At 40.4% G+C, this 12,345-nt stretch overlaps 1 protein-coding gene across 1 annotated transcript in view; it reads right to left on the bottom strand.

Annotated features, from left to right (window-relative positions):
- LOC148027471 (uncharacterized) overlaps positions 1-10,780 on the bottom strand; it is a 92,396-nt gene extending 81,616 nt beyond the window's left edge. The window contains exons 1-7 of the mRNA XM_087689184.1: positions 10,298-10,780; positions 9,675-9,879; positions 9,506-9,596; positions 9,138-9,274; positions 8,792-9,035; positions 8,596-8,700; positions 8,125-8,307 (exon numbers count right to left, since the gene is read on the bottom strand). Coding sequence (XP_087545310.1) covers positions 8,125-8,307; positions 8,596-8,700; positions 8,792-9,035; positions 9,138-9,274; positions 9,506-9,596; positions 9,675-9,879; positions 10,298-10,370 — 1,038 coding nt within the window. The 5' untranslated portion in view covers positions 10,371-10,780. The remainder of the gene's footprint in view (positions 1-8,124; positions 8,308-8,595; positions 8,701-8,791; positions 9,036-9,137; positions 9,275-9,505; positions 9,597-9,674; positions 9,880-10,297) is intronic.
- Between the last annotated feature and the right edge of the window lie 1,565 nt (positions 10,781-12,345).

Genomic DNA, 12,345 nt, shown 5'->3' on the forward strand with positions numbered 1-12,345 from the left:
TGAAGATGTCTTCTAAGGCCGAGATAGAGTTTCAGGTGATCATGGACTAGAAGGTGCCTGTGTTACCAGCTTTTCCATCAAATCAAAAGCTCGATGACGAAAACTACCGCATCTAGAAGGTTATGATGCTTACCATCTTGGAGTCCTATGATTTGGCAGACCTTGTTAGGAAGATTATCCATCGTTCTTCTTCGCGAGATGAGTCAATACTCTCTACAAGTGATAAGTTGGAGTTGGCAAAGGCTCAGGCATATTGGGACAAACTAAATGCTTGCATCCGCTCGTTTTAATTTCTCTCATGCACTACAGCTATGATCTCTCATATAGAGCATTTGACGATGGCCTAGGAGATATGGATAGAGCTTGATCAGATGTATAATTGCATGACCATAATGAAACAAGTTTCTTTGGAAGTGCGGATAAGGACCATGAGTGTTAACAAGTCATCTTCTATACAGGAGCATATTAACAAGCTAAGGCAGCTTCAGATGTAGGTACAAAACGCAGGGAAGGTGATCACTTTTGAAGACACGGCGATAAATCCTCTTTCATAGCTACTGCCCCATTTTAGTGGTTTTTATTATTCCTTGATTGCCTCAGGGCGGTCAGAGACTCTTCGTGAAGGAGAAGGACCAAAAGGAGGAGGAAGAGGACAAATCAAAGAAGGATAAGGAAAAGAAGTCCACTTGTCACATCTGTGGTAAGACATGTCACTAGAAGGAGGATTGCCATGACAAGGAGAAGAAGGAAAAGGAGAAGGAGAAATCTTCAAGGATTCTGGAGTGGTGGGACTGGTCCCTTGTTAGCTACTTTTCTCCACTTGGAGGTGGTTGAGGCATCAACCCTGAAGGCCTCTGATACTATGTTGATGGACCCAAACACTTGGAAGTAGATTATTGACAATGGTGCCTCATGGTACATGACTCCTTCTTCAACAGGTGTTGCTCATTTGTAGTCTTTGCATGGTCAAATTCTCATTAGTGATAGTTCTTCTATCCCTATTCAGGGCCAGGGTAACATTCATCTTATTCTAGATGGGCAAGGTGGTGCCCATATATCCGAGGTGCTTTATGTGCGGTCTTGGGATACCATTTACCTTCGCTGCACAGGATTTGTGCCCTTGGCCTCTTGGTCGAGTTTGATGTGGATTCCTATCGGATTCTTGATCGTGGATCGATACATGTCCTTGCTTCAGGTTATGAGGAGAATGGAGTCTATAAGTTGTGGTCTTCTTCTGCCTTGACTTCTCTTCTTCTTACCTCTCAAACACAGCTGGAGCTTTGGCATGCTCGGTTTGGCCACCTCAATTATGATTATCTATGGAAGGTGTCTAAGGGATAGCTTGTTCAACATTTGCCGAATATTGTGGTGAGCTGGTAGCCTTGTGTATCTTGCATTCATGGGAAGCAAACTTGTGATGCTATTCCTGGCAAGGCTTCAAGGTGGTTTTCAACACCCTTGGAGCTTGTTTCTACCCATCTTTGTGGACCGATGACGATGGATTCCCTTAAAGAGAGCTTGTATTTCATGCTAATTGTGGATGATTACAGCAGGATGACATGGGCTTATTTCTTGAAGTTGAAGTTCAAGGCTTTCTTCAATTTCACGGATTGGTTGCTCTTTGAGAAGAACCAACCGGGCGGGAAACTAAAGACCTTACGATCAAATAAGGGTGGAGAATTTTTCCTAATGAGCTTGCTCTTTTTTGTGTAGATCATGGTATCCACCAGGAGTTTGCCAACTCAAACACCCCTCAAGAGAATGGCATATTGGAGCATAAGAATTGCAGTGTGATCGAGATGGCATGTACCATGATGGAGCATTGATAGACACCTCAATGTCTATAGGCTGAGGTTGTGGCTCTTGCAATCCATATTCTTAATCGATCCCCTATTTTTGCTATTGTTTGTATGACCCCTTATGAGGGGTATTTTGGTCTAAGCCATATGTTTCTTATTTTAAGGTTTTTAGATGTGATGCTTGTGTTCACATCCCAAAAACACAACATGACAAATTTGAAGTGGATTCCAAAAGACAAGTGTTTGTGGGCTATAGCTCTCGCAGTCTCAAGGTTATCGATTGTTTAATCCCGTTAAGTGGGATGTCTATACAAGCCGTGATGTTCGATTTGTGGAAGTTCCAACCACAGAGGGGGGTGAGGAACACCCCGTTCTTGGAGATCTCGCAGTGATAGTTGGGCATGAATCCTCTTGAAGATTCTTCTTTGAATAAGGAGCTTGTTGAGATATTTGCAATCACACCTATTGTAGCCTCTTTGTATGAGGCAGTTCTAGGCTTAGACATGCAGGCAGACTGAATCCCATATGCACAGAGAGGAAAACTGTAGCCATCCAAGAACTATAAAGCATTGTACTTGACTACCACTTTTGATAGATGAATGAATACATGATGATGCTTTTGTTTATCAGTTAGTGTCAGTCTTGTACTTGTCAGTCCTACACAAGATTGTGTTTATGAGTCCAAGCTTCCATCTTGGAACCTAATTCACTTGTGTAACAGTTGTGGTCTTCCGTGAATGTCATCATGAGTTTAGTCTATGGTTACAAGCCGCCATAGCCATGCTCTAGATCCCGCATATTTTAACATGGTATCAGAGCTCAACTGAGTATGGCCCAACTCTCCTTTCACTCCTCTAATCTCCTTTCCATCTCTTCTCAGCTCAATTTGAGTAATGGACCCTATCTCCAACTTCATTTGCATTCCTACCTTCAATGAAGCTTCCATGGCAGCCATAGCCAGCGGCAACCTGTCAGCTTGAAGCTTTCATGTCTCTCTCCACAGGTCAAATCTCTCTAAACTTCCTTCTGGAGAAGTGTTTCTCTACTTATAGATCTCCTCCTTGGCACCTCAATCATTGAGATTGGGCAACTATAGCTTTAGCATTACCTCTTTTCAGAGTCGCTGCCATAATTGTGTCTATGGACAACACCTACCCTCAGTTGGAGCAGCCATATCTCATCAACCATGCCATATCTCTTTAAGCTTTCTTCTCGAGAGTTGTTCTTCAGGTCAAGATGCAACTTGTTGGCACAAAAATCAAGGATTTTGATGCATATCATGCCCAACATTTGCATTTTTCCAAATCTGGGCGTAGTTTTGATAGTGACCACTTTCAAGGCTTAGATCTCCCAACTCGGGCAAAATGAGTAGAAACCCTCTTAGGGCGAGTTAGATCCATTAGTGAGGGTCTTCCATCTTAAAGGGTTTGAGCAGATTCGACCTGTGGAGCTCGTGGGAGCTCATTTACCAGTCGTTGGTCCCTCTTTTGACAGGACAGCCATAGCCACTTACCTTCAAGCTCATTTTTTCTTCATTTTCTCTCTCCTGCCACTTAAACCAATCCAAGGTCACTCTAATCTGAAGTTTTCAGCAAGTATTCAACCATCAAATCAGCAAGGAGGGGAAGATATGAAGAGTTTTTGAAGATCATCAAGTCAAACTCAAGCAACAAACATCAAATTTCAAACTAGTATCTTTTGATACTTCACTACCACTACTTGTGTCTTTTAACACATACAAAGATCAATTCATTGTTGGTTATTCTCAGTCATTTGAAGCTGATTTCCATCATGGGAATGACCAAAATCAAGTCTTTTATGAAGATCCTTCTCATGAAGAGTAACATTACTCTTGTTGCTCAATTCAACTACATGGAAGACTTGTTTATTTTGCTTGCATGTATGGATGGATTTACTTGTTTTGAAGAGAAATCGATGAATTTATTTGAAGATTTTGAAGACATTTCTTCCGCCTCAAAGACAATGATACCTTTGCTTGAGGGGGACATGGACATAAAGACTAATGTAACTATTGCAAGAAAAGTCAATGAAGAAGCAGATCAAGAGGACCAAAAGAACAAGAATAAGAATAAGAAGCAAAAAAATCATGAAGACCTTGAAGTGGCAAACAAAGTGAAGTACAAGTACACGAAGCTAGACAAGAAGAATTGCAATGAATCGAAGATCTATGTCAAAAGAAATGCTAAAAACCCCAAGGGCCTCACGGTCCTTGATCCTATTTTTTACTGACTTTTTTAGCCTTGTAATGTCTAGCCCAAATGTCTTTATCATAAGCTTGTAAAACTCCTCATGTAGCCTTGTACTACAGCCTTTGTAAGGCCCCTGCTACAGCCTCTAGATGACCATCATGTTTGTGCTGCCCACACTTAGCCTTTTCTGCGACAGCCTCTGGTGTTTTGCCATGTTTATGGTGTGCCCACACTTTGCAGGTGTTACTTTCACTAAAGCCTCTACACACTTTGTACTTTCTAGTTGTGATTGAGGAGGGTTGTTGAGATATTTGCAATCACACCTATTGTAGCCTCTTTGTATGAGGCAGTTCTGGGCTTAGGACATGCAGGTAGACTGAATCCCATATGCATAGAGAGGAAAACTGTAGCCATCCAACAACTATAAAGCATTGTACTTGACTAACACTTTTGATAGATGAATGAATACATGATGATGCTTTTCTTTATCAGTTAGTGTCAGTCTTGTACTTGTGTCCTACACAAGATTGTGTTTATGAGTCCAAGCTTCCATCTTGGAACCTAATTCACTGTTGTAACAGTTGTGGTCTTCAGTCAATGTCATAATGAGTTTAGTCTATGCTTACAAGCCACCATAGCCATGCTCTAGATCTTGCATATTTTAACATAGCTTAGTTCTCAACCATCAAACTCACTAATTGAGCCCTAGGACCTTCTAGACACTTCAGCAGATGGAGAGCGACGAGGAGAGATTCGGCCTTCTCCTCATTGGACTAGTGACACTATTCGTGATGTAGGGATTGAGGGGGTCCCTAAGGAGTGGGAGTCACAGGATGGCCCGAGGCGTTTTTAGAGAAACCGGGCACATCACACCAGGCTTGTGTACACTAATTACTCTCTGATGAATCCTGCCATGCAAGATCGAGAGCCCACCTTTTCACAAGAGGCTTTACAACATGATCATTGGCGGAGAGCGATGGTGGAAAAGTTAGAGTCAATTGAGAGGAATGGCAGTTGGTACCTTGTGCTGCCTAAGCCTTCTCATAAGAAGGTCATTGGAGTCAAATGGGTCTTCAAAACCAAGTATCACAGTGATGGCACGTTGGACAACAAGCACAAGGCCCGCCTTGTTGGTAAAGGTTTTACACAGTACCCATGCATTGATTTCCATGATACTTTTGGCTCTATAGCTCAGATGACTATTGTTTGTGCCATTTTGCCTTGGCTAGCCAAAGGTGGGCTAGTCTATCAATTGGATATGATGTCTGCCTCCTTGAATGGGGAGTTGAAGGAGGAGATCTATGTTGAGTAGCCTCCAAGCTTCAATTTTTCTAATGGTAAGGTGTACCGGTTGAGGAAGGCCCTTTATGGCCTTAAGCAGGCTCCTTGTGCTTGGAATGAGAAGATTGACTCGTTTTTCCAAGAGAGATTGGGGTATCGGCATTCCAATGCCAACCCCTAGCTTTATGTTCACACCTCAAGTGGAGGTCGTGTGTTGTTTGTCCTTTATGTGGATGACTTGATTGTGATAGGTGACCATTTCCAGACGGTCGAGCAGATAAAAGGCAGCACTTCATGAGAAGTTTGAGATTACAAATGTGGGACTGCTTCATTTCTTTTTAGGTCATGAGATCTATCAGACTCCGAGGGGGATCTTTATTTCCCAGCAACGGTATGTATAGGAGCTCTTGACTACATGTGAGATCGAGGGTTGCAAGTCTATTATGACTCCTATGGATTGGAATTGGAAGGCTATAGCTGATTTCGATTCTCCTTTGGCAGATGCTACCCGTTACGGCCAAATGGTTGGCTCCTTGATCTGGCTTCTCAATACTTGTATTGACTTATGTTATGATGTAGGTGTGTTGGCCGGGTTCATGAGTGAACCTAAGAGTTGCATTGCCTTGGTCCGGAACCTTGTGTTCCATGCTAGGACAAAGCATATTGAGATCCAGTACAATTTCATTCGGGAGAAGATTCTAGATGAGATTATTGACCTGGTCTCTTGTATGACAAAGGAAAATCTTGCAGACTTGTTTACGAAAGTGCTTCCTTAGGCCTTACTTCAACAACACTCCAGATCCCTAGTCTTCTGCCCTATCTAGGATTTGAGAGGGGGTGTTAGAGATTGTCACCTCCTAGACAAGCATTTCTTGTCATTTGTGTGTGCTGGCACTTCAGTATAGTCCACAGGTGTGCCATGTCAGTAGGAAGGAGTGCCACGTGGTAGCACAGAGCTGATCGCCACATCAACTGGTCCAAGGAGATAGTAGCATGCCGTTGGATAGTATAGTCGGCTACATTAAGCATAATTTTTCCATTTTTTCATAGGCCATTTATTGCTTTGTCTTTAGCACATACTTTCATAGTTTCTGATCTCAAGTTTCCAGATTTCTTATCGTGGACATTGCCTTGGGGTTCACAGATTGTGAGATCTTCGAGGTGGAGACATACACTTTGCACCCATGTACATATTTGCTTCCTTATGTAGCATTCTTCATTGCATATTTTATGTGTTCCACTATCTCTTTCTCTCTCTCTCTTCTCTCTTTGTTCATTCTCTGTCTTGGTCATATGCTTCTGCATTGCTTCACTCTTAACACTTTTGTGCTCTATCTTATTTGGAGAGCAAAGAATCCTGACAATGATAGGGAGGTGAGTAAGGGTTGGATGGATGTAGTTGAATGTGTTTCAAACTATGATATAAGTGCTCAAGGGGAGTTATATGATGAACTGGATAAGTATAAGTCTGAGTCAGGTGCATTTGTGTGTCCTATTGCCAAGGATGAGAAGAGGATGCATCAAGGTGTGAAGTAGTGGGAAACTTTTGGAGCACAGACACCAAATTCATACTTGGCACTTAGGATATTGTCTCAAGGCACTTGTGCTTCACCATGTGAGAGAAATTGGAGCACTTTTTCTCTCATTCATACAAAGAAAAGGAACAAGTTTAAGCCAAAGAATACATAGAAGCTTGTTTTTATACACACCAATTTGCATCTCATAAGCAAGTTGAAAGAAAGGATTTGAGAAGATAGAAGTGACCTTGGAAATGCTAAACAAGGAAAAGGATGATGAAAGGCTGCTTGCTTTGCAGGAAATTAGAGAGGAAGATGATGAGAATTCAACTCCTATGATAGTAGGTCCATCAAGTGCTAGTACGTCTAGTGTGCCATAGGATATGGAGGGTGAGGGTGAGGATGCTGGAGATGAAAATGACTCATGTGTCAACTTGAGCAGCACATGCCAGAGCAAGTCTACAATTTGGAGTCTTGACCCTTGTGTCTTCAGTCTCTTGAGTGGCCTCTATAGAGTCTAGAGTACTATGATGTACTATGAGTCGTGACATTTTGTGATCTTTGTGGGCCGATTATAATCTCAAAATTCATAGTACCCTTGTGAAATTTCAATGACTTTTATGCTTGTTTTTCAAAGTGGAAGATTTTTTTGAAATGTCCGCAGTTCATATTAAGGTTCAACTTATCAGTCTTATATTTTTCTAGTCTTTCAAGAGAAAAATTAGGGCAATGTATGATTCAGCCTAGGGGTCTGAATCATACTTTCATGCCCATACATGTATAATGGAAGTATGAGATGTATGTTATCAACTATATATTGTTGGGAGATGTATGTTATCAACTATATATATGTATGAGATGTATGTTATCAACTATATATTGTTGGGAGATGCTTGGAGATGCCCCTTACTTGTTTTGGTATTGACTCTGATCTGAAGCTTAAACACAAAAGAGAGGATCATCATCACCCGCATTGAGGATGCTATGGGTAATCTCTTCAATACATTGCAGGCAAAACTGACTGCAGACAGATGTCTTCCCCACAGATAGTGCGCCAAACCTCACAAGCATGCCCTAAAACTTACTATACCTATATTTGTGACTTGTCTCTATTTTGTCTCACAAGAACTCACACACGCTTTAGAACTTACTGTACCCTGTATAATTTGTGCCTAGGTCTGGAGAGAAATCACAAGAACAAACTCACATGCTTTAACAACTTACTGTACCTGTAGTAACAACTTTACCATGCCCTATGCTCACAGTTCATCAACTTCATCTAGTAGATTTCAAACCAGACCCAATATTTGCATTTACCTGGGAACCCACTGTATCCGACAAGGATCTGTTTGCAAATGGATAATCAAAGAGGCCAGCAATGAATTTCACCCTTAATATCCTTGTCACTGCATCATCTATTCGATCCATGGATATTGTGCCTGCTTGGATCTCGTTTGTAATGGTATTGACAAATGTGTCAAGCTCATAAGGCAACATAAACTGCAAACAAAAGCAACATTCCAACGTAAGGCTAGCCTCTCTGTATCCCTTGAATAGAAAAGAAATCAGTGCCATTATGAGGCTTTTTGCTGATGCAGAAAATGGCTGATCATGAGGACTGGCAATAATGACAGCTAAACTGAGACTCAAGCGCAGGATAACAGGTTGGTTAATGTATGTTTATAAGAGCATATCAATTTACTCAATATAGATCTTAAACGTAATTGTTGTGAATCAGGTCTTTGTGGCTCAAGGTTGCATCAATGATGTGGTTTTGAAGGACATTACCATATCAATTCCAGCATTTACGCTTTCATTCACTGACAGATAATAGTTGGATCCTGGTGGATTTGTGATTCCATCGATACCTTGCCAGTCAGAAATAACAAATCCCTGCATCGACAAATTTTGACAATAGGAAGTTTGCCTGCTAGTCTGAAATGCACTCTTATTCATAAAGGGGTAATTACATGCTCATGTTTACCTGGAAGTTCAATTGCTGTTTCAGAATTTCAGAGATTAGGAAATGGTTGGCATGCATTTTGACTCCATTCCAGCTGGAGAAAGAGATCATGACACTAGATACTCCTTTTGCAATGGCATCAAGGTACGCCACCATGTGAATTTCATAAAGCTCCTGGTAGCTACAAACTGTATTGTTTTGATCTATACCATCAACAGTGCCACCATCACCAACCCAGTGCTTGGCAGTTGCCACTATATTTTCTCTGCAAAACTGCCCAAGGTAAGTGATTACAAAAATCAACGTGAATGCAGGTTCTGATGTTTCTCTTATGGATGCTTGCTCGCAGGTATGGCTGTATACTCACTGTGAAACTACTGTGGGATAAGAAGGTGTTGTAGTTTCCCCTTGTAGTCCAACAATGATATCGGTCATATTTCTGACAAGATCAGGGTCTTCACTGTAGCTCTCATAGCATCTTCCCCAAAATGGATGTCTACATACCTTCAGAACAGAAAATTATCAGATATCTCTTAGTAGAGTCTTTAGGATGAAAGTAATTGACATGTCCAATCTTTCTAAGATTTGTTGGGAGGACGTTGTCTGATTATTCCTGCACCTCGATCACATGAAAAATATTACGAGATGCAGGGATGATCAGATAACACCCATCTTTAACCTCTTGAATGTGGATGTTTCAACTGCTCTGAAAAGTGTGGACACAAACACACTTACAGCTAGGCATGGAGCAAACGTATATTGTATACCGGTTGCCCGCACCTCAAGGGCAGTTGCTTGGCCAATCCTTCTAACTAAATCAGGTTCTCTGATAAAAATTAATCATCAATGTACATCAGAAGAGTATTCTGCACCAGAAGAATCATGTCTAAACCTGAGAATTTACCCTGTGCAGCCCAGGCCAATATTGTGGGGGAAGATTGTGGCACCATACAGGCTATTGTGTCCATGGACGGCATCTATTCCATAGATCAGTGGTATAGCCAACCGAGTACTCAAGGCTGACTGTTGGAATCCATCTATCATGTCAGCCCAGTCACTGGGCGAAGCTTGAGGTTTTGGTACACTACCACCTCCACTTAAGACACTTCCTGAAACAGAATAGACTAATAATGTTACTGGTTGCACTGATAGTTTCAGTTTTTCCAAATCTCAAGGATGCCTCATGATTTTTGACAGTTGAAAGCTGATAGCATCATTCATTTTTCTGGTGATGCAGACCAATGCACAGGTTACTTGGAGTACATGATCCTCTGAACAGATGTCTTATAAGATAGATTGTTGGTGGAGGCACATTATGGTCAATTTATTTATTTATTAGATCTGCATCACTGTTTCAAGTATTGATCTCTTCAGAGTTTGTATTTGATCATTGGAGAGACAATTTGAAAGTGCAACGAACAACAATGGTGCAAGATTTCCTGTATTAGATGAGAAGACCATGTTTCTTACAGATATATTTCTAGGTATACAGGCCAAAATTCACAATGGAGTTACTGATCTTCTTACCAATTAATGGTTGGGGTGAATCAAGAATAGAGTTTATGGGTCCTGGCCAAAAAGCAAAGCTGGCAGACTGCATAGATTTCAACTCTTGGATGTTTACACGACCGATGTATTATGCCACATGTCCAAATCTGCAATTGATCAACTAAACCATGTACAAACATAGTAGCTTTTGCAGCTTGCACATTAATGTCAGATGTAAACAACCTAGCAATTGTATTGCCCTTCGTGATTAAGCTATGTATTTTTCCACTCAAACACCATCAGGATTGAACCTCACTTGCAACTCTTGAGCCTTGGTCAATAGATAGGTGTCTAGTTCTTTTGATACTTGGCATATGAGTTCATCTAACGACTGTGTTATTTCACCATGTTTCATACATAGAGAACAGTTCTAGGAAATGCATTAAAATGATGGGAGTCATCACCTATCTCTACATAATGGTTTTGAGAAGAACTAAATCTCAATCAAAGGAAATGGCTTCACTTGCATCATGTACATTCTTCGAAGGTGCCTATTTAAAGATTGCTTCCTTCTTGTGCTTAGCTTCTTCGTTACTTATTGCTACTTACCTTTATCTTCTAGAATATTGTTTGCTTGTAAGTAAAGCTCTAATAACATAATAAGTATGTGGGAAGCATTGGAAGATGAAGAAGAAAAGAGATGAGACAATGAACAAAGGGAGCTGTGATGTCAACTATAGTGCTTTTGTGTTTTTTCCTTCTTCACACACACAAAGTGGATAACAAAGAATTGGTGGAAATAATATTTTTAAATGTGAACATAAGGAAAAGTGAGTATGCTAAAAGCTATAACTATTCCAAAAGTGTAGGCATAACTAGTGACTAATCATAATAGAGCTTTAGACATATCAATCATGATGCTTGATACAATTATATAAATCTCACAACTAGGGGATAGTAATCTTGGTGGACCCTTCATTGAAACTTCTTAATGTTTTGTGCCAAGGTAATGGAACGTTAGGCATACTGAAGCCTGTCAACTATGCTTCACACAAGAAAACCATGTGTTTGATAAATGATGGGCCTATGTTAAAATATTTTAGTTACCTTCTTTACGTTGTAAGAAACTTACAAAGTACAAAAGAAACGGTCTTAAAAACACAGTTGAGAAACCAAATTGCAACTTGCAAATTCGGAATTAATCCATTATTGTGAAACTAGGGCAAGAGTAATATATGAAGCCATTAGGCCTATGCTATAGAAATTATTATTGCATATGCGATTTCCTCTAAATTAATGTACAATCAATACAAAAAATGTATACATGTCTAAGGATTTGGCTTGTACGACACATCAATGCTTGCTTAGACCCTTGAGAAACAAGCATAATTTCCAAGCCCTTATCCAGATTGACAAAGGATTTGATTGCCAACCTCCTAAACTATGAAACATGGCAAAGATTGATACTCTGACTCTCATGACATGGATAGCATGCAATAATCCCTATGTAAAGAAGAGGCTTAATGATAGGATTGTGCAAACTTTTGGTGCATGTAGTTGCTCATACCCATGCAAGTAGCACACTTTATATTCTCAAATTGACTACCTTATGAGACGCTATCATCTATTGGAGAATGTGGAAACTTCTTACTATACAAGTGTCAATTACTACCAATCCCAATTGAATCTTTCAAGGCATCTCAAAGTATATCCATGTTTATCTTGATTTGACTACTAGTCCACCTAGAAGTCTGTAAGTTGTAGTCCCTCATAAAACAACATACTTTGCGAGTGTGGCATTTCATTTGACAATAAAGACAAAATCTTTCTGGTCCATAAATCACATCTTTCAATGAACTAGTGGTAAGCAAGGCCACTCAAGAATGTGAATCACAAGGGACATGCAATATACATGTAAGCACCAATGCAAATCAACTTGTTGGAAAATTACAACAATTTAGCAGTCAAAACTCTATCCAAGGCTTAAGGATGCTATAAGAGTAACAAATGTATATGCATATCCAAGGCAAAAAAAAATTGTGAAGTGTTGGTTTCATTGTTCCATACTACTAGCAAAATTTTCCCTA

The sequence above is a fragment of the Lygodium microphyllum genome, chromosome 12 (genome assembly GCF_053477565.2).
Source record: "Lygodium microphyllum isolate KBCC chromosome 12, Lygodium_microphyllum_v1.1.10, whole genome shotgun sequence".
NCBI lineage: Eukaryota > Viridiplantae > Streptophyta > Polypodiopsida > Schizaeales > Lygodiaceae > Lygodium > Lygodium microphyllum.